Source organism: Lathyrus oleraceus, chromosome 1 (genome assembly GCF_024323335.1).
Source record: "Lathyrus oleraceus cultivar Zhongwan6 chromosome 1, CAAS_Psat_ZW6_1.0, whole genome shotgun sequence".
Lineage (NCBI taxonomy): Eukaryota > Viridiplantae > Streptophyta > Magnoliopsida > Fabales > Fabaceae > Lathyrus > Lathyrus oleraceus.
The window spans coordinates 435,066,195-435,090,574 of NC_066579.1; the positions used below are offsets into that span (position 1 = coordinate 435,066,195).

Here is a 24,380-nt window from a genome sequence, read left to right on the forward strand (position 1 = left end):
GCCTTCTTCATGCCACAACCCGCCAAACCTGTTGTTGGAAGTCTCCCAGACCCAGCTGTTGATAGACTCCATGCTTTGGAGGAAAAGTTTAAGTCCTTGGAGGTTCACACTACTCCCGGTTTGGACGTTATTGATATGTGCCTGGTGCCAGGACTCGTGATTCCCTAAAAATTCAAAGTCCCGGACTTTGACAAGTACAAAGGAATCAGCTGCCCGAGGACTCACCTCAGAGCCTACTGTCGCAAGATGGCTGCCCACATCAGTAATGATCAACTCTTGATTCATTACTTCCAAGATAGCCTCAGTGGGGCATCCTTGGAATGATACATGCAACTAGAGAGAGGTCAGGTCCAATCATGGAGAGACCTTGCCGAAGCCTTCCTTAGGCATTATCAGTATAACACTGATCTAGCACCCAATCGCACCCAGCTGCAAGACATGACTCAACGCAACAATGAGTCATTCAAGGAATACGCCCAACGGTGGAGAGAGCTTGCAGCTCGTGTCCAACCCCCTCTCCTTGACAAAGAGCTAATTGACATGTTTATGGGAACTCTACATACCCAATACATGGAGAAAATGGTAGGATCCAGCTTCCCAACTTTTGCTGAGGTGGTCTCTGTGGGAGAACGGATCGAGAGCCAGATCAAGAAGGGAAAGCTACCTTGTGCTGCTAATGCTTCAAGTGGGATGAAGAAACCTTATCCTAATCTCCCAAAGAAGCCGGAAGGTCAGACCAATGCCATAATGAGAGGAGGAGGATATAGGGCACCTCCATATGCTCCTACGCCTTATCATCAAGTTGCCGTTGTCATCCCGACACCATATCAACCACCCTATCAACAACCATATCAACAACAATATCAACAGCTACATCAACAACCGGCTTACCAACAACAACATCAGAATCAACAGCAATGTGCTCCACAACAACGTCCACCTAACCAGCAGAGGGCAAGGAGGCCAGAAAGACATTTCGATCCTTTGCCAGTACCATATAGCAAGATCCTTCCCTATCTGCTAAAGGATGAATCAATTGTTTTGAAGGAGATAACACCTGCAACTCCACCATATCCTCTAGGCTACGACGCCAATGCTCACTGTGAGTATCACATGGGTGCTCTAGGGCACACAATAGAGAACTGTAAGGCTTTCAAGCACAAGGTCCAGGACCTGATTGATAGTAAGGCAATTACTTTCACGCCAGTTAGGCCAAACGTTGCAACAAACCCCATGCCGGCGCATGCAGAGTCGAGTGAAGCTCGGAGATAAAGCTTCTCACCGGCCTGAACAAGCAGAGCAATTCCGCCAGAGAATCAAGAAATGAAGGCCTGTTTCTTTGAATGAAGGCGATCATTATGCCATTCTTACCATTTCTCACTTTTGTATTTTGTTCTTGATTGTTTAAGTACTGTATGCTTTAAACATTGTTATTTGTATTTGGTTTTGTTAATGGGATGATTATACATGCTTTGAATCAATCTTTCATATTCACTCATCTATCACATTTGCAAAAGCACAAACACATACTTTTCCACTTCACCTTCTTTATCACACTACTATTAGTAAATGTTGGAAGGAGGATGACGAAAACAAAATACTCATAATTGTTGATTGTATGCTTTCGGATAAAACCTTGTTGATGATGTACATGCATTGTTTCAAAATCCCAAACACCGGAGAGATAAGGAGTTAATCCCTAGTCAACCAATTCGAGCCTAGAAGTAGGAGTTTCTTTCGGATCTAAAAAAACCCTTACGCTTAACCTGGGGGCAGGGTAGTGTTCAGTTGATTTGATTACACATTCAAATTACAAGATGAAATATCCCATATGAGGATCAACCATATGACATTCTTCACACACATCCTGAAGTGTCGAAGGAACCATACAAATCAGAATTTATGTCGGTTGTTCTTCAGTGACCAATGACTTGGCAGTCACAATTCAAAAAAAAAGTCAAAGAAAAAGCCCGCTAAGTCCAACACCCTGAAAGGAGACTTAGGCAAAAATAGGGGCAATCCCGATGGATTAAAGCTGCAAACAAAGCAGTCCATGCAAAAGTTAGGGATCAAAACAAAAATTGAAAGAGACAATGAAAGTCTCCAACAAAACAAAACAAGATTCAGTGACCACCATACCAAAATCAAAGGGTCACCGACATCCAAAAAACGAAATAAGGTGGCTGTCATTCCAAGGGACCTTGAATCACCATCTTCATCCTTACACCTGCAAAAGACGAATGTGTGTGAATTAACTGAACATAGGATTGGAGATCATCATGAAGAAGGGGTGGGTTAAAATAAACTTTGAGCCTTATATCCTTTTGTTTCAATAACCATGAACCAAGTCACGTTACAACCTTCAAAAGACCTAATTGAAGTAAGGTTTGTTCTGAAAGCATACTATAGCAAGGTTGAGTAAAGTGACTCCTAGAGATTTGCTAATATTCTCTTCTCACTATATCACTCGCACTCTAGCCAAATCAGCACCGCGATTGGACTCTTGGTCCACCCACCACACACTACCACAACACTCCAAATGAATGATTGTTTTTCAAAACTTGCATAACTATTGCATTAAAATCACCATTTCTTGAGTAATAATTCTTAATTGTCAATCAGTACTTGACATCGAGTAAATTCCAACAAGGGGCAATTCAAGAGGTACTTGATCCTTGGCGCTGACACGAATTAAGACCATCCTGTGAATCAGGGGCATGGCATCTTTTTGATCATGTCAACATAAGAAGTGGTCAGTATAAGACAAATCTCCAAGCATCGGTTGATCAGGGAGAAAAAAAAACACTTCAAAACTCAGCCCGCCTGAGGCAAGTCCCCCAAAGGCTAATCAGGGGCAGACCATGGCCAGATTTAGACACTGAAAAAAACTCAGACCATATCATGGGACAATCACTCCTAAGGTTTCCTTTCAAGGAGAATTCTTTTGAACACCCTATAGACTGGGGCAAGACAAGTTGCAAGGGGCAAAATTCCCTTCATATCTTCAAGTCAGTCAAGCAGATTGCATCAGACACTAGTAACTGCTTGAATTCACAACAAAAATGTTGAAAGTCCATACCAGTACAACAAGGATCCTAGGGGCACATCAAAAGCATAATCATCATGCGCTGATCACGTCGCTATGCTCAGTTACAGGCTGGCCAAACCCATCAAGAGAAAGAATCAAGATTTTCTCAAAGACAAATATCAGCAAGAGATCAAACTGGGGGCACCAAGAGTATCCACATCCGTTGTGTGTTCATCACATCGTTAACTACCGAGTGTCGGGAAGTCAGATCCTTTCCACCAATCAATAGTCCAAGTCACAGTGACAATTACCAGAAAAACCAAAGCCCACCTCGCTGGCACACACACAAAAACTAATACAACCAACACTGGTTTCCGGAAAACACATTGCCTTTGAAAAGGGGGGCCAATCCCAAACAAACCAATCATCCTTTGCATTCAAACATGCATCACATGCATCACATGCATCACCTCATACATAACGCATACATATAATTTAAGTACATAACACGAATCAAGATCCAAGGTTTAGTCGTAGGCATCCAAGCCAACCCTCAGTTGAGTCATTTGTTTTCTCAGAGTGAGTTCCTACCCTGCTATCGGGCGTTCCCCATTGAGTTACATCCTTCAACCTTTTGTTGATAAGATGTTATGCTCAACTAAGCCAAGAAATATTTCTTTAAACACCTACTCTGTTTCACATTGAGCGTCCCTCAATGAGTCGTTTCCTGTAACCTTTTGTTGATAGAAACTACATCTCCAGAGAATATTGGTTTTGCAACCTTTTGTTGTTGATACCCCAAGCAAATCTTACCCAGTAATGTTCCAACACTACCCAGCAAATCAGGTTTACTAAACTTTGACAGTAGCCTTATTTTTCCAATATTTTTCTCATTATCATCCTTTTGGTGAAAGTCCATTGAGGAATAATATTGATCATCACCCTGTTTACGGTAACCGTTATCGTTTTGGTAATGGTAAATCCTTGACATTTGTGATCTTACTGTCATCCTTTTGGTGTCGAAGATCCTTGAAGTTTTGGTCAAACCTTCATCCTTTTGGTGAATGGCGACCTCTAATTATTAAAGCTTATTATCATACTTTTGGTGGTAACAAGTTTGGTCGGTTGATCTTACCGTCATCCTTTTGGTGTCAGCGATCCTTGGAGTTTTGTACCAACCTTCATCCTTTTGGTGAATGGAGACCTCTACAATTACTACAGTTTACCGTCATCCTTTTGGTGTCGGCGATCCTTGTTGTGATAAGGATCCTTGTTATTTTGGTTCAATCATCATCCTTTTGGTGATGACGTCCAGTTCAATCTAAATATCATCCTTTTGGTGATAGAGATTATGGAGTTTGGTTTAAGTTATCATCCTTTTGGTGATTATGACATTTGGAAAGTCCAACCCCACTGTCATCCTTTTGATGTCAGCAATATTTGAAGTTATTATAACTTATTATCATCCTTTTGGTGGTAACAAGTTTCGAAGTTATGATCTCACCTTCATCCTTTTGGTGATGGTGATTGTTGATTCATTATCATCCTTTTGGTGATAACGAGTTCTGTTGTTTGTAGTACCTTCATCCTTTTGGTGATGGTGACTGTCAACTTATTATCATCCTTTTGGTGATAACAAGTTTTATGGTTTTATCCTACCTTCATCCTTTTGGTGACGGTGATCCGTAAATGTTATCGACTTATTATCATCCTTTTGGTGGTAACAAGTTCTGTTGTTGATCTTACCTTCATCCTTTTGGTGATGGTGATTGTTGACTCATTATCATCCTTTTGGTGGTAACGAGTTTTTGTCTTGACCTTACCTTCATCCTTTTGGTGATGGTGATCAATTGCGTTGTATGCTTATTATCATCCTTTTGGTGGTAACAAGTTTTGTCGTTTGACCTTTACCTTCATCCTTTTGGCGATGGTGATTGTTGACTTATTATCATCCTTTTGATGATAAAAAGTTTTTGTCTTGATCTTACCTTCATCCTTTTGGTGATGGTGATCAATTGCGTTGTGTGCTTATTATCATCCTTTTGGTGATAACAAGTTTTTGTCTTGATCTTACCTTCATCCTTTTGGTGATGGTGATCAATTGTGTTGTGTGCTTATTATCATCCTTTTGGTGGTAACAAGTTTTGGTGTTTGATAATACCTTCATCCTTTTGATGATGGTGATTGTCGACTTATTATCATCCTTTTGGTGGTAACGAGTTTGGTTGTTTAATCCTACCTTCATCCTTTTGGTGACGGTGACCATTTAAGTTATAGACTCATTATCATCCTTTTGGTGATAACGGGTTTTTGTTTTGATCTTACCCTCATCCTTTTAGTGATGGCGATCATTGAGTTTGTTTTGACTTATTATCATCCTTTTGGTGATAACAAGTTTTGTTGTTTAACCTTACCTTCATCCTTTTGGTGACGGTGATCATTTAAATTGTTGTAACTTATTATCATCCTTTTGGTGATAACGAGTTATGTTGTTTGTAGTATCTTCATCCTTTTGGTGATGATGATTGTCGCCTTATTATAATCCTTTTGGTGATAACAAGGTTTCGTTTTGATCTTACCTTCATCCTTTTGGTGATGGGGATCCTTTGAGTTGTGTGCTTATTATCATCCTTTTGGTGGTAACAAGTTTTGTTTTTAATTATACCTTCATCCTTTTGGTGATGGTGATTGTTTTGACTTATTATCATCCTTTTGGTGATAACAAGTTTTTGTCTTGATCTTACCTTCATCCTTTTGGTGATGGTGATCAATTGCGTTGTGTGCTTATTATCATCCTTTTGGTGGTAGCAAGTTTTTTCGTTTGACCTTACCTTCATCCATTTGGTGATGGTGATTGTCGCCTTATTATCATCCTTTTGGTGATAACAAGGTTTTTGTTTTGATCGTACCTTCATCCTTTTGGTGATGGGGATCCTTTGAGTTGTGTGACTTATTATCATCCTTTTGGTGGTAACAAGTTTTGTTTAGGTAGTACCTTCATCCTTTTGGTGATGGTGATTGTTTTGACTTATTATCATCCTTTTGGTGGTAACAAGTTTGTCTTGTAACTTATCTTCATCCTTTTGGTGATGGTGATCATTGAAGATATTCGACTTATTATCATCCTTTTGGTGATAACAAGTTTTGTTGTTGGATCTTACCTTCATCCTTTTGGTGACGGTGATCTTTGAAGTTGATGAGTTAACTATCATCCTTTTGGTGGTAGCCTCGATATTAAACTTTCGGTAATGGGAAACTTTATCAGAATAACCATCATCCTTTTGGTGACGGACATCATCCTTTTGGTGATGGGAATCTTTGGATTGTGTCTAACTTTCATCCTTTTGGTGATAGCGAGATGTTTTGATTGATCTTACCATCATCCTTTTGGTAATGGTGATCTTTGTTATAACCACTATAACCATCATCCTTTTGGTGATAACTACTTTTGAAGCTCAACTTATCCATCATCCTTTTGGTGATGACGATCCTGGAAATCATGATGAGTTCCTATCATCCTTTTGGATGATGGCAATTAATTTTACTGACATCTTTTTGGTGCCAGAGAACCCGTTCGGTTTCCGCTCTCACATCAATAATGACCTTGGCAAGATCGAGTGTCGATTCGAGGGTTGACATTGATTTGACATTCTACCCCTATCACCTTGGTGTTGTTAGAATCCATTGCATTTTCTTTCTGCATTTCTCCATTGTATTTCAAAAGGAAAAAATTTGGGTCTTTTTATATTTAATTACCTTCCACCATCAATGTATGAAGACCGTCGTCATTCTTACTTTCTAGTTCAAGATAATTAAATAGGGACAGCTGTCATACCCCAATTTTGTCCCGGCATACTTAAATTTTCATAAAATTAATTTCATTTTTATTTTTGCATCATATGCATAGCATGACATACATTCCATCATGAATAATACCTAAAATGTCAGTCAGAATAAATTTATTGAAAATACAGACAAATCGGTTAAATCGTTTCTCAAGAACATGCAAAATCAGCGGGTAAAAAGTTTCAAAATTAAAATCACAGACGCCAGTATTATTAACCTACGGTTCATGTAGTTTAACCTGGTGTACTCGTTGTATTTTTCAGCAGCTGTTCCGGTTGCGTTTGGACCCGTCTGAGCCTTTTAATCGGTGCAAATTTATTTCAGAATTTGAAGAAACGCTGTATTTTTTTCAATAAGTATATTCTGTACTGATCATTTTAGTGCATCTGATTTAATTTTTCGAGCAATTTTTTGCCCGACTTTTATTCACTTTTGGTCGTTATATTTTTATTCCTTTGACATATTAATCATCAAAATAAAATCGGGTTTCTCACGCTTTCGTTTTAATAATTTTGAAGGATGAAATTGTTTATTGGATTTAATTTTTATTTTTATTTACCAATTATAAAAAAATAAATGATAGTAATATAAGAAAAAAAAAAGCTTTAAAAAAGAGAGAGAAGGATAATATTTTCTTGGATCTTCAAAATCCCACAAGATCGTAACAGACAAAATAATATCCTCTCCACTCTCAACAAACTCTCACGCTCTCTCTCAATTACTCCTACGAAAAGAAAAAAGGAAAACTCTGATTCTCCCTCCACGCATCATCCACTCAAAACTCCCTCACGTAATAACCTCACTTCCTCACACTATTCCCTCACTCACAAAATCTCTTCACCCACCAACAACAACACCAAATCTCCCCAACTCACCTTCTCCTTCACCGCGCCATCACCTTCATTCTCTCCATCTCCGTTGAACCAACAAAACCTTCATCTTCCTCATCCTTCATTTTCCTCTCCGCCGCGACCCTCCATCTTCAACTCTCCATCACAACAGACCCAAATCCACCGTCAAAACCCATTCGCCGCCGCCATCGTCTTCTTCATCATCACCTTCAACCAACACCTCACCATCTTCATCAACCTCCACCCACGAATGTAAAACCTACTCAACATCTTCCAAAACCCATTGCGAACCCAAATGCACACCCCTTCTTCTCCTTCGCTCGCGAACCCTTTCCCCATCATCTCCGTCGCTAAACCCTAATCACCGCTCAAACCCCACGACAACTCTCGCCATGCCGAAAAACACACTCGTATCCTTCACAACTTCATTTTACAACCTTAGCATCGATTCCGTTTCATCAAGGCCACTGAGTTTTGCCAGACACCAACTGATATTTGTTCTGCAAATGTTGATACAACGCTTCTAAAACTCATCACTTATTGCAATTTGACTCCATTTGTAGATGTTGTTTCTGCAGGTGGTTCTATTTATTGTGGTGTTGGATTCATCATCCATTGAGTTGCAAGATTGTTACGGCTGCCGACGACATCGGTTCGAGAGTGCATCATAAACTTGTCAAAACTCTCGACACTAGCGAACAAGTCAAGTTGCTGCTAAGTTCAAATCGAGTTTCAAGACGGGAACGCCGAGTCGGTTACGCCGTATTGTTGTTGCGTCTTTGATTTCCGATACACAGGTATACCAAACAAGCATAGCATCAAACCTGTCATGAACATTAACAATACAACGACATTGCAACAACTATTTTCTTGTCATAATTGTTGATGGTTGTTTTAGTGTATGAGTTTGTATGATTTTGTTCATATCCGACGATGTTGTTGATTGTTTCATTCTTTGTTACATTGCGATTTTTATTTGGCATGTGAACCTTGTGGTGTTCTGCATTTGGGAATATTTGTGTGTGACTACTGTTAGTCTTTGATCATACTTTATTTGGTTTTGGATTGTGATGTACATTGCAATTTAAATCACGCATATTATACTATTTCTACCCTAAACCGAACGCATCACATGAGGTTTTCTTGTCTACCATAGAAAATGTTACAGGTTACATATTACTTTGTAAGTTACAGTGTAGTAATGGCTTGAAATGCATGTTAATTTTGAAACATATGTCATTCCTATGGCTAAAAGTGATCACCAGAAACCATAAATAGTTCTGTTAGTTTTTCAATTACTAATTGTTTATGTACATTATCTTTTGATGAGATTTGGAATATGTTGAGAGCAATATTGTAAATAAATTGGGTGATACTATCGTATTTCATTACATTTTGAATTGGATTAAACCCTTGGGTTCAACGATTTCATGTTGCTACACCATCCAAATTTCAATATATCAATTGTATATTTTCACCGAGTTTCAATCTTTACATACGACATTCTAATTTCATGGTCGTCATGTACAAACCGGTTTGAGTACACCGATTCAATTTTTGTAAATCAACATTGCCACTTATTTTCATTTGTTTTCTTAAAAAATTAATTAATTGGACTTTTGTTTGATTAATTCATTTCAATTAATTAATCTTAATTAACTTAATTATTTGAGATAATTAAATAATGTTGATAATTAATCTTAATTAATTCAATTAATCAACTTAACCAAATTCTAATGAGTTAATAATTAAAGGATTTTCATTTCCACCATGTTTTCATAATAGACAAATTCAATTTCAATTCATCATCGACCCAAACCAATTTCAAAAAGCACAAACCACAATTCTCGATCCAAATATCGAGCCCATTTTCAAAAACACCTTTGTAAGTCGATCGCTTTTATGCATTGCCATCAACCTCACATAGCTTACTCTTGGGCTTTCTTACAATGAGACCTATTTGGTTATTGATTAATCGAGTACATGAATAATACACTAAATAAAATTCATTTCATTCATAAACACGAATTCAAACCATTCTTCAAACCATTTAACTTCTAAAGAATTTTCTCTTTCAAACATAAATTTTGGGATGAAAAAGATATAGGAAGCGTTCGCTTCACTATTTTCTCAAGCACTTGAATAATTGGCGTACGCCATATTGCTCGAGTTCTTGTCACCCGATTAAAACTTCAAATCATACTATTTTTTAATCGTTTCTACAAATTCCAAATCCTTTTAATTCCATATTTCAGATGATAAGAGGATAGGAGGCGTACGCCTCGCTATCTTTCGATCATTCGAATAATTGGCGTACGCCACATTGCTCGAATTTTCGTCATCAAAAACACAATCGAATAAACTCAAATCAACTCTTAGATCGAACACAAATTCACAAAATAAACTTTAACTTAAACTTCAATAGAGAATGGGAGGCGTTCGCCTCACCATTCCTTGATTATTCGAATAATTGGCGTACGCCACATTGCTTAAATCATCGACTTTCTAAACATACCAAATCCAAACCTACCAATTCAAAATTCAAACTATTTTCGTAAATCAAATACAATATCTAAAAACATATCTTTTTACAAATCAAACCTAGGATGATAAAAGGTGGGAGGCGTTCGCCTCGCCATCTCTTGATTATTTGAATAATTGGCGTACGCCACATTGCTCAAATCATCGACTTCCGATTAATACATTTTAAATAAACTTGGATAAAGGAATAAGTGGCGTACGCCTCATTATTCTTTGAATAAGCAAGTAGGAGGCGTACGCCTCACTACCGTGCATATTCAACATCCGCAAACAAACTTTCAAAAATAATTCGAACGAAAAAGGGGTAGAAGGTGTTCGCCTTATTATTCCTCGAAAGAATTAGACGATTGGTGTACACCACATTGCTCAATCTTTCGTCGTTCTTCAGAAAACATATCAAACACATTAAACCTAACTTCTCGCCCCCGAGTGATCGAAACCAGTCAAACAAAACATCAAACACATCAATTCAACTTGTCACCCCCGCGTGACCAAAACTCCTTCAAAAAGAACACTGTCAATCCTTTCTAATGCGCCCAACAAACCAGTGCTAGAGCATCCACCGAGAGTAGACAAGGCATCATTTAGCCGTTAAAACGCCGACCTACACAGTCGTTCATCAAAATAAAACCCACCAAATATTCGTAGTAGCCCGAACTACGAATGCTCTGATTTCCTTATTGCACCATAAGGATACGTAGGCAGGAGATTGTTGTATCTTCGTGAGCACACTAATAAAAAACCTCCCATTTCCCCCTCCTGAGGTCTTCATCCATATCTATCATCAATTCTAATCACTCGAAGCAAGCAAATAACATTCAATTAATAGTCAAATAGCAAAATCAGACTAAAAGGTTCCCGTTGAGTACAACGGACGTGAGGGGTGCTAATACCTTCCCCTTGCGTAATCGACTCCCGAACCCGAATATGGTTGCGACGACCATTATTCTGTTTTTCCTAAAGGTTTTCTCGATATTTTCCTATTCCTTCATTGGAATAAATAAAGTTCGATGGCGACTCTGTTTCGAACATAATTTTCCGCGTTCCATCGCAAGGGATCGCATTATCATTTTCTGACTCCTATTCCTTCTATATTCACAACTTACTCCGATTCTTTCTCTTTTATTTAAAATCGCATTGAAGTCTCATGATACACACCATTCTCTCGATATGTTTTTGATCATGTGCTCCAATAATTCTTTCCATAATTTTATTTTTGCTCTCAATTAACAAGGAGAATAAACATTAATAACAAATATGCATTGGTTTGACCAAGTGACATTAATTCCTAAAAAACCAACTCTTGAGAATAAATAGTTTAACGAATAAATAATCCTTTTCCTAATGATTGAAAGACCTCATGATAATCCTTTGATGGTTTAAATTTCCATTCTAGGTCATAGTTACTCCATAAATTTGCTGCCATATAGCCTTCAAATTTCTATTTCTTTCTTGTTTCTTGCAGTATACAAACATCAAAGTTATGAAGCTATGTGCTTGTAGGTATAACCATCAAGTGGTTTTGATGATGACAAAAGTCAAGTACTTGTTAAAGATGACAACTCAATCAATCAAATGGATTTTGAATGTTGAGAGTTCTTTGTAGCAACAACCAAAAGGGGAGTTGATATCAATTGTCCAATAAGTTCCTGATGATGACATCTGATCAAGAAGATACATTAAGCCTCATCAATCAGATGATTCAAAGATCTAGTTGAAGTTTGAATCAATTTTTAAGTCAAATAGAGGGTCTTGAAGTCAAAATGAGATAAAGTTTAAAAGTTTGCATACTCCAGCGCTTAATCTCTTAGTGTGATAAGTTTATATTGTAAAAGGTTAAGAGTAAGTCTTAAAGTATTAAGGAAATTACACACACACATAATTTTTTTTAAACCCTCCCTATTTTTATTAAATCTTCTAAAAACTTATTAAGGCATGTATGAAATTGATTAAGAAGCATTTTTAATAAATTAAGGAAGTTAATTATCACTGCCTAACCAATTAAAGACTTGGTCCAATCAATTAAAGAAAGGTGAAAGATCTTTTAATCGATTAGAAAAGTTTGTTGATTGATTAATTCATATAATTGTTTTAGGTTTTCTTTTTTGGATTAGGGTTGCCGCCTTTTGAAGCTTTTACTTGATTAAAATATGTGTTAATAAATTAATTCATTTAATTTAGCTCATGCGTCAATTTTTTTAGCCAATTTTTTTAATATAAATGAGACTTTTCCTCATTACATTTTACACCATATTTTTGAATTTTAAACCACTCTAAATTTCTTCTACTCTTTTTGTTTTTGAAATTGTTTTTCATGAGAATTGTCATAGCGCTAAAAGATTGAAAAAAACTCCTGACAGTTGTGTTGTAACTGGTGTTGTGCTTAATCTGCTTTAATCAAGAGTTTAATTCCCTTGTAAATTATATTTGTAAAAAATTTGTAGGTTCTTGAGTTAAGGCTATGTAAAAAAACTAGTTGTAGGCTCTTAGCTTAGCCGATGTAAAAGCTCTGGTTTTAAGTTCTTCTTCTTCTATGTGTTTTACATCATCTATGTGCTTACATAATTTTTCTGCCTTTTTGATTATGATAAAGGGGGGGAAGTATACTCTCAGAAGGAGTAAAGTATACTCTCTGTATTTCTGAGGGGGAGTTTCACAACTTCAATATTTTATCCATCTATTTTCTTCTTTTCCCACCTCTCTGCGAGATGACTTTCCATATTAAAAAAAGGGGGAGAATGTAGATCTATGGGCTTCCAGGTACAACTGCATGAAATCGGTAGATGATTGTGTTAGTTGTGATGATGGCAACATCTAAGATCAAATGGCATTCAATGAAGTCTTTGGTGACAACTATCCATCAACCTCTGATGATGGTGTCTCATCAAAGAAGTTATCTAAAGTATCATGAATTAGAATAATCAAGTTCAAGATTAAATGCTAAATTAAATGTTGAATCAAGTAAGGGACTTGAAGCTCCAAAGTTATAAAATAGAGGAAGTGTGAAAACTCATCCAGTCATGCACTTAACGCGTTTTTGAGTGGTAATTTAATATAAAAGTATAATAGTAACTCTCAAGATGCTAAGACAGCGGATACACATAATCACGCAGACAAACATACTCTCTCTCTCTCTCTCTCTCACACACACACATACACACACACACACACACACATCAAAGAAGTTATCTCAAGTCTCATCAATTAGAATAGTTAAGTTCATGATCAAATTCTAAATCAAATGTTGAATCAAGCAAGGGACTTAAAGCTCAAAAGTTGTGAAATAGAGGAAGTGTGAAAGCTCGCCCGGTCATGCACTTAGCGCATTTTTGAATGATAATTTAATATAAAAGTATAATAGTAACTCTTGAGATACTAAGACAACTCTCTCTCTCTTTCTCTCTCTCTCTCTCTCTCTCACACACACACACACACACACACACACACACACACACACATGCACGCACGCACATACACACACACACACACACACATGCACGCACGCACATACACACACACACACATGCACGCACGCACATACACACACACACGTTCTAAAGAATCTCTTATTTGATTAAACACCTAAAAAAATTTAATGCATCCTTAATGGATTATTTACATAGGTTAATCGATCATCAAATTAGGGTTAATTGATTAACTAACTTGTAATTCCTTCAATCGATTAGAGAAGCCTTTAATCGATTAATGAGAATGTAGTTCAAAAACTTTCCATATTAGGGATGTCTAATTGATCAAGAACTACGACTAATCGATTAAGATATAAAAAATGTTCATGAATCATTTCCTTTTTGAGTCAATTCTTATCCTACAAATAAATGATCTTTTCTCATTCCTTTTTCACACTAAATTTCGATGTTAACTCTCTTCTATCTCATTTTCTACTCTCTCATGCTCTATTTTCTTATTATTCATCAAAGTTTTCTTATTTTCAAGAGAGTGAAACGTATTTGTCAGAGTTTGGTTGTATTGGTGTTGTGTTGCTTTTGTTCTTGAGTGTGATTCTCGTGAGCAATATCTTTGTATTGTTCTTGAGATTAACCAGTGAAAATATTTGTTTGCCTCTTGAGAATAGTCTGTAAAAATCTATGTTTGATTCTTGAGATTAGTTGGTTAAAATATATGTTTGGTTTGCGAGTTTAGCACGTTAAAAGTTCCATTTAGTTTGGGGATCAACTTGTGTAAAATCACTCATCTATTGTAAGACAGTCCATGAACATATTCTTAAAAGCTCAAGACTTATTATTAGTGGAACTCTTAAGAGAAAACTCTTGGGGAGAAGAATATGTCAAGTGGAAGGTCGAACCTATATAAATCTCTACTTTAATCTCTCAAACTTTATTTCTTTACTTTCTATCATTTATATTTCTTTTCTCTCTAATCCCTTCTTCTCTTATTCTACGTTGCTTTATCTCTCTTGAACTAATATAAACATTATTTTTAAATAAAATATTTTTTAAAACATTTTTAATATCTAAATATCACAATTAATGCCCTTTTGTATTTGTGGTCACTTGGTTATCATTGACAATCGGAGTTTGGCCGATGGCGGTGGTGGTCGAGAAACAATGATTGTACAGGCGAGTCTCGATCCACGAGCCGAGTCAACTTGGTTTATAGATTAGTTCAGTAATGAGTTGTGTTTTTGGATCGTTTTGGATATCTAGTTCATTAAAATTTCAAGATATTATAAATATGTATCTCTATCACTTTTATTAGTCAAGAAAAGAAGATAGAGGGAAAATATGGTAATCCTAATTAGAGAGACAATGGTAAAAATCTCTTGAAGTTCTTGAAATTTGACAGATTTTTTGAAGTATCTAAGGGAATTGAGAAATACTCCTAAACACTTGAACTTGTGTGATTGTATATATAGAGTTGAGACATTTAGAAACAAATGGATACAAAATAAGATTCATTGAAAATTTAGATGACTAAGGGTTCGTTTGAATCAGTTTTGGTTTTTATTTTTAAAAATATGTTTTATAGAATTGTTTTAGAAAAGTGTTTTTAAAAAGAGATAATTAAAAGATTTGTTTGATAACATATTTTTTAAAATTGTTTTAGAAATGAGAAAATAAAAATATTCATTTGGTAAATTAATTTTCAAAAACAGTTTTTAGAGATGGGAAATGAAAAATCTATTTGATAATTGGATTTTTAAAAATCATTTTATTAACAAATACAAAATAAAAAAGACTTTTATTATAATTAATAATAAAAAATTTAATGACTTATATTTAAATATAAAAATGCATAATTTTAATACTAAATAAAGTTGAGATAAAAGTTTTTTGTAATTAAATATATAATTGTTAAGTAGTAACAAAAATAAATATGTGTTTCTATCATATTCATGGAGACTGATGCGGTATTTAAAAGTCGTTCACTAACTTCTATAATTTTAACCAAAATATTAAAAAAAATTGTTTGTTTGATAACTAACTTAAAGTAATAGTGAATAAAAATAGAGTTTAACAAATGAAATTGAGATTATTGAAATTAGATTTCATTATCATGTCCTCATGTATCACAATGATCAATTATACATATTTGTAGTCATCATTTAATTATAACCTATCACTATGTGTTTGTTGTTTATGTCTAACCAATAATGTGAACTTAATCATATTGTTTAATAGATTATTTCTTAACCAGTTAACCAATACGATAATATTAGGTTTCGATAGTATATATGAATGTTAAATGTAAAATCTGTGTCCAAAGTTTAACCTCTAATAGATGAAAATCTTTACAACAACAGTTCAAAACCATTACAACAAGTTATAAGTAGTTAATTCATAACAAGCGTTAAAAACAAAGGTAATCATCAATTTAATGAATAAATAAAACATATATAAAACATATATAACGCTATGATGAAGACCAATAATTGAGATTTTATTTCTTTTTTTTTTTAATTTCTTTTTTCAAAGTATCATTCTTTTTCTTTTTCTTTTTCTTTTAATCACCAATTTTTAATATATTTGACCTTTTTCTTTATCAAGTCATTTCTCACTAAAGTATGAACATTTTTTTCTTCTCAAGGGATAAGGGTTATAATTTTTTACATTTTTGACTTAAAGGGGTTCATCAAAGGATAATTTCCTCATTAGATAGATTTTATTTGGTAGAGTGGTTTTCACTCAATATAGAAATAATGTCTGGATCATATCCATGACATTATATATATATATATCAAGTAATAGTAAGACTTGTGCAAATTCTTAAGAGTTATATGTTGAAATATTTTATAATTTAAATATTTAATTATCATATTTCAATCATTATTTAAAAGGCTAACTAAATTATATTAGATATTTATAAAAATTAAGAGTCTTAATTGATTAAGTGGTCAAATAAATTTAAAAGGCTAATTAAATTTTTATTTAATAATTAATTAATTAATTAATTAATTTGATATGAGCTCAAATATGGATGTATGTCAAGACGACCCATTTTAAATTAATGAGAACCCTAATTGGCCATCACCCTATATATTGGCAATGGTCCTCAATATGACGTACACAAATAATATATATCTTCTCCCCATCTAAAGAGAGTTCAAGGCATTAAGAGTATCGATTGAGGAAGAACCACAAGCCAACGGGTGCTCGTCATTTGTCTATCAACTTTGTGTTTTAGGAAAATATATAATTATCGTGTCAATGATTCGGTTATCCAGGTATTTCAAATATCAATAGTTGATAAATTAACATATTGTAGATCCTAATTTTTATATATGCTCATATGATTTCAGCACTAAAATAAGATTATAGTTTTAATCTTTGTTATTGCGCATGTTTGTATAATTATTATTAAAATAATTCCAACATTATATGCAATGTCACACTCAATATTTTATATATATATATATATATATATATATATATATATATATATATATATATATATATATATATATATATATATATATATATATATATTGTGAAAGACCTGACTAAGGCGATGATTATAGGACGTCTTAAGAGGAGTGACGATCATGTATCAACTAAGGATATCACCTCACATGAGTAAGTCATCTAAAGCACTAAGCTTATATAGAGTCTATCATCTCCCGTGAGTAGGTCTTCTAAACCATCACAAAGTATCACAATATACGATTCTCGTTGCCGCGGGCAAACCATAACCACCACACTTAGTGCACTCCAACTAGCTTGTCCCCTTTGTATAAAAAGATTTGTCGTTAGGCCAATGAATATGAGCGATAAACTCCTCCTAAATAGGCACTCTATGATATGGGGATATTGAATCTTATACCTACATTTCTAATATGTTTAAAGAGTCATTTAGTGAAATCATGATTCTATGACATACATCATTAACAATCCAACTTTTTGTAAAACAAACACATAAGTTAGGATGCATAATATCAAAATATAGAAATTCAGATTGAAATTCTTGAGGTGATGTAGTGGTTGTAGTAGGTGGTTGAGGTGCTCTTTGACTTTGCCTTGTTCACAATTCTATTTTTATAAAAAAAACTGTTTATAGAGATAAACAAATGAAATATATGCAATCTTAGCCCCTTTCTTCTCTAGGTTTTCCACAAAATCTGTCTAGACACTCTAACACGTCTTTTTCAAACCAATAAAAATTAAGTACAAATCTTATTGGTCCATCCAATATTACCCTATCACATGTCGTAGACATAAAACCAAATTGATTATCAAACAATCTTTTTTATAGTCAAATTTTATTTTATTTTTATTTTAAATAATAGAAAATAATAAACACTTTTATTATAATTAAGAATAGAATTTTCAAATACTTATAATTAGATATACAATATTGTCATAAATTAATAAAAAAATTATTTACAAAGCCTAGTAAAATAAAAAATAATGTCTAATTAAAAGTGTTTTTATATATAGAAACATCGATAATAATTTGATTTAATCAATTGATTTAATATTTAATTTGATTTAATGACTTAATATGCTCAGTATTATAAGAAAATAATAAATATAAAAATATATGTCACATAATAATAAATATAAAATATACGTGACATACATAAATTATTATTCAAATTAATCTATAATACATATTATTTATATTTAAATCATATATTATTATATATGTATGACGATCAATAAAATAAAATGGGGATAATAGAATAATAAATGGAATTTTTAAGGTGATACATGCAATGCACAAGTCTTATATAAAAATAGATAATTAGATTTTTATACTTACAGTTATACCATTAATGAAAAGTGACACTTTTCTCCGTGTTTTTTTTTATTCTAAGAAGCTAAACTTAAAATTGAAAAGCAAAACATCTCTATCTTGTTTTGGTTTTTAAATTTTAAAAACTAAAAAGTTGAAAATAATTTTATAAAACTGTTTTTAAAAAGAAGCTTTTCAAACAAATTTTTTATTTTTCTATTTTTAAAAATTAAAAAACAATTTTTGAAAACTAAATCAAACATATCCTAAGTCTTTTATAATATCTTATAACAACTCTTAAAAATAGAGTGATTCTTAGAGTTGTTCTCTATTATATAATAGAACGATTTGATCGAACTAAATAAACAAATTTCACATATGAGTGGTTCAACTTTTAAATTTTACATGAAATATAATTCGTTCTTATAGAATATTAGGTGAGTGACCCGAATGAACTGTCTCAAATGTCATATTCAATTTGTATAGACAAACCAATATTGGTTAGATGAATGTAATTATTTACGGTTGTTTGAACAAAAAGGTCAAATAATCACATATGATTTTTTCTTTTTCATTTATGGGTTGATTTATATCATATGTCAAGATATGTGAGCCCAAATGGATGGTAGTACAACATGAAAAAGATTTAAATGCTCCAATTTTCTATGCATGAAGAAATGGACATGACTGAACTTTGAACCAAACATGATTCTCTTTGGACACTAAAATTGTTGCAACTGATATAAATATGTTCTGTTATGGACCACGTTTTTCTGAAATTATCTCTATGACAATGCACATGACATTTAATGCTTAGTGTTTCCACTTTTAACAGAAAGCAATACAAGTGCAATGGTTAGAGAGAATAAAACAATGCTTTTAAGAGTTTAGAAGATTGTCCTCAAGTGTTGTTCCTTTTTAACTAATCTTTTGCCAGAAAAGGTGAATGTTGTATTATATTGGAGATGTTGCGTGGTCCACTAGAAAGTGGCAATGAAGTTAGTAAAATCTTTCTTCAATTAAAAATAAATGACATTAGTGCAAATTTAAAATTTAGGAAGTTACGGTCTAATTAACTATCACTCAAATTATTAATTACATTACCAATTTTACACTTGTAAAATTTATCGACTAATGGTTGGGCATCTTTGATTCCCAAGAGACATAATAATATGATTTTACATTAAATTTATTGTTCTTATCAGGTATGTGGTGACACTAAGTTATTAAGTAAAATTTATGAGTAAAATCAATTAAATCGGAAGAATAATGAGCAAAAGCTATACAAAAGTGTGGAAGAGATAAACAAATATCAATAAGAGGAAGAAACTCAAGACTTAGAGAAAAATTGAAGAAAAAAGAAGAAAAGAATGCATTTTTGTCTCTGAAGTTCATGAAGTCGCGATGTTGACACTGTGGGCACGATGATGTCACATCGCACTCGCAATAGTTTACAACACGAGTGTGATGTTGTGCAGGTCTGACACTCAATAATTGCTATAAAAAATAGGGTTTTTAACTACCATTTAAGGAGTTTCGAATTTAATAGAGAAAATTACGACTTGGAGTTCTAAAGACAAGATTTTGAGGGTTTTGGAAGTCATTAAAGGCATTTATCTTCTTTGAATTTCATGTGCTCTTCATCTAAATTCATGATAATTGTTACATGCACTATGAATAGCTGGATTCCTTATATTAGGTCTTTTGAGTCAAACCTGCATGTACCTTGCTAGATCATATGACTGTTTAAGATTAATTGAATTCTTTTATGTTATTGTTAGTATTATTTAATTGTTATTGATTTTAATTCTTTTTACGTATTGACGAATGCATAAATCGATATCAAATGAGTAGGGATTATTGATTGTAAGTCTATTGATCCGATCAATGACAATTATTCAACTTTGTAATTAACTAGGAATAACTAATTAGAAGTTGTGACTTTTGAATTAACGCACTTACAACGCATAATTTAACTATAAATTGACCTAATAAATTAGAGAACTATTGTGTAAATGAGTGATCTGTACACCATAGAGTAGAGTGTAATGACATTGTTAATTTGCCGTAGGACTTTAAGATATGAGTAATTCAGTTAATACACACTTCATCAACATGTATAAGTAGGGGTGTCGAAACAAAGATCTAATCGCCTTCAATCATTGAATTTTATTATGTAAAATTTATTGTTCTTATTACGTACTAAAACAATCATGAAAAATCCCCCTTCTTATTTACTTTAATTCACATTATCATTACCTTGTTAAAATTCACAATCCTTGTGGAGACGGACTTAATTTTTTACTTCGAGGAGACTAGTACACTCGCTAGAATTGTCCATCGAGTTTTTTGGCTTCATTGTCGGGATTGTTGATAATTTCAAGAAGGCAATATCATGCGACGATTTTAATTTGATATTTTATATTTACTTTTGTTTGTTTTTTTAGTTTTGAATTTTTCATTTTCATTTTTTTTACTTTTATTCTGCTTTGTGCGGTGTGGTGTTACTAAGATATTATTTATTTGTTTATGCGATGTTCAGATTCGACGCTGATACCAATCGACCTAGAAATCGCAAGAACAATGCATGCAATTCGAAAAGCAAAACAATAAGCATTGGAAGTTATTGAAGAATTAATAGAAGAAAAGGTAGAGATGACATCTCCAACGAGATAAAAGTTAGGAGATTGATGCGAGAAAATATCGCTAGGATTTAAACTGACTAATCCTGTAACTTTTAATATTAAGAATTACGTACTTTTAAGTTTGAAGGACAATCCATTAGATGGGAAAGCAATCAGAGATTCTTGGGAGCATCTTGCAAAATTTTATGAGACATGCTCAATGTACCGGCGATCAGGTAAAACTACATTTGTTTTGTTTTTCCTTGATAGGCCGCACGAAGGATCGACTGCAATGTATCCCAAATGTCACTATTCATACCTAGAAAGAATTCGAGGAAACGTTCTCTGAGAGGTATTATTCAAATGCTCAATTTATGGAAATAAATGATGCAATTTCCAACTTTGCACAGAAAGAGTCTGAGTCGTTATCTGATGCATGAGAAAGATTCAAATTGTTGCTCTGTAAGTGTCAGAATCATAATATGAGTGTTATACAATAGATGACACATTTCATCGACAAAATAAGAACACAAACAAGAAGGCTTCCCGATGCCTCAGCTAGAGGTACATTAAGAGAAAAAATACCGATGAAGAGTTGACAATGCTGATTGAGAATATGTGCCAAAATGAGTATCGCTCAAGTGAGAGAGCGATGAAACAAAAGGGTCTTCATGAAGTTGATTCAAACACATCACTAGTAGCTCAAATAGAAGCACTTTCCAAATAGTTAGTTGCAACACAACTAGACCAAGCAAATATTAGCCAAATTCAGACACTTCGTTGTAAGTTTTATGGAGAGGGTCATTCAAATGGTAATTGTACACTAGAGGTTGAGAGTTCCGAAATTCACCATGCTAATTTTCAGAAGAATAATCCATATTCCAACACCTACAATCTGGGTTGGAAAGATCATCTGAACTTCAAGTGGAGAAACAATCATACTTTGAATACTAATCAAAGAGTTCAATATGCTTCTCAAGTGCCTCAATGCAAACCATCACCTTTAGAGGAAACATTGGCAAAACTTCATGAAAGCAACTTAATCAAGCTTTGAGAAGGTTAATAAAACTCAAGAAGACATGTATAAAGCTAAAAGTGAGATGGCACATGATAAAATCCTTATGAACAAAAACACAAAAGCATCAATAAAAAACTTAGAGATACAAACTGGTCAATTGTCTCGAAAAAAGTCAACCCAAGCTAGTTCAAGTGGGGGATATATATCTAACACCGTGGATAAACCAAAAAATGAAACATGCAAGTCCATTGATTTGAAAAATATAGTGGTACCTTCCGAACCAAACGTGAGTGAAGAAAAGAAATAATCAATTGAAGTTGAGAAAAAGAGCAGAGAAGAAGTCGTGGACGAAAACGAATTTGAAACCAATTTCGAGGGAGAAAAGGTGAGAATAATAATGATGAAGAAGTTAAAGCCTACAACATTGACCATTTCATTGATAATAATCCCCCCTTCAGGGAGAACCAAAAAACAAATATTAATTGAACCTAATCTTGAGCTTAGCAATTACATCAAGCCACCTTACCGATTCCGAAAAGGAAGCCTAAGAAGGAGAAAGAAGTGGGTCTATTTAAAAAGCTCATGGAGATGTTGAATGAAATACAGGTCAACATACCATTTTGTGAAGCTCTCGAGCAGATGCATGTTTATGCTAAATTTATAAAAAAGCTCTTATTGGGAAAATGTAAGTTGGAGCATGATGAAAACATCAATTTGGAGGAAGAATGCAACATTATCATTCAGAGAAAGCTTCCACCGAAATTCACTGATCCAAGCAGGTTTACTATTCCTTGTTCCATTGGTTCACTAATTATAGACCATGCTCAATGTGATTTAGGGGATAGCATCAATCTGATGTCACTATCTACAATGAGAAAGTTTAACTGTGGTGAACCAAAGTCAACACAAATGACCTTAACACTAGTTGACCATTCTATCACATATTCTTGTGGAGTTCTTGAAGATGTCCTTGTTAAGGTCGATAGGCTATTGTTTCTAACTGATTTTGTAATATTGGACATACCTTAGGATTCTAAGACCCCGTTGTAAGACCCCAATTTTGTCCCTAAGATCCCTCATGGCATCATAGCATAGCATTGCATAGCCTCAAGGATCTTTGAGCATCTTGGCTTCCTTTCCCTTTGGGTGGTATCTCCTTGAGAGTGGTTTGAGATCACCAGGCAGGCTTGCATTGTATATCATTGCTTTTCTTGTTTTAATCACTAACCAAAAGTGTAAGAACAAAAACTATTCTACAACAGATTCCAAGATTTTGATGATAACAAAGGACGAAACCAAAAATGGCACTCTAACAAAATGTTTCTAAGTGTGCAGGAATTTAAACAAAAAGAAAGGAATCTGATTGCGTCATCAGATACAGAATCATATCAGATACAAATTATCAGAAGCATCTGAAGTAGTAACGCGCTCAAGATGTTCTAACTCTGAGCAAAACAGCAAAAACATCAGAGGCATCTGAACAAGGAGTACGCTTTAGAAGTTCTGACTCTGAACAAAGGTATATCTAAATTCCAGAAGCTCTCAGCGTCATCTGAAGACTTCATCAGAACCCTAAGAGATCAAAACATCAGAAGCTCCAAATCCACATAGCAAGATCTCAGATTAACACAGTCACATAGACCTTGATTATGGATTTCCTAAATCAGAAAGAGTAACGTCAACTTCGAATTTAAATGGAAAGGAACTATTATTGGAAAGAAGTTATTCAGGGAGACAAAGTTGTTTTGGCAAGAAACAACAGAAGTTATGGCATTAATTCCTATTCAAGATCAAATATCTGCCATCAAGTTCAACGGTCCTTTCATCTCTATATAAAGGACAACAAACAGCATTGAGAGACACACCAACGCACATAAACGTTTTCTTCTCTCTCTCTCTCAATCTTTCACGAAGCTTTTGCTTAGAACGTGAAGCATTCTTTTGTTCTTACTGTTGTAATATTTGCTTTATCCTAGAAGCACTCTAGATTACAAAGTCTTTTTATCTATTACTTTATTTCCTCAAGTGACTCTGCGCAGTCTGTATACTTGAGAGGACTAAGAGATCCATCTCTTAGACGCTGGTTGTAATAATCTTTCAAGATTAGTGGATTAAGTCCTTATTGAAGGCGAAATCACCTTGGTCGGGTGGACTGGAGTAGCTTTGTGTTATAAGCGAACCAGTATAAATTCCTTGTGTGGTCTTATTCTGAAAAAGCGCTTATTTTCCAAAATAATTCAAACCCCCCTTTCTTGTTTTTC

General features: G+C 34.0%; 1 protein-coding gene across 1 annotated transcript; it reads left to right on the plus strand.

Moving 5' to 3' along the window:
- Nucleotides 1-570: 570 nt before the first annotated feature.
- Nucleotides 571-23,148, plus strand: LOC127114838 (uncharacterized). The gene is made up of 2 exons (XM_051046673.1): nucleotides 571-990; nucleotides 22,726-23,148. Exons 1-2 carry the CDS (start codon nucleotides 571-573, stop codon nucleotides 23,146-23,148), a joined length of 843 nt encoding a protein of 280 aa, XP_050902630.1.
- The last annotated feature ends 1,232 nt before the right edge of the window (nucleotides 23,149-24,380 follow it).

Bases quoted from the DNA above. Each gene is read 5' to 3' on its own strand.
- LOC127114838 (XM_051046673.1), top strand. From the start codon at position 571: ATGGAGAAAATGGTAGGATCCAGCTTCCCAACTTTTGCTGAGGTGGTC. The intron at 991-22,725 runs GTACCATATAGC...AATGAAATACAG, and splicing joins GACATTTCGATCCTTTGCCA to GTCAACATACCATTTTGTGA.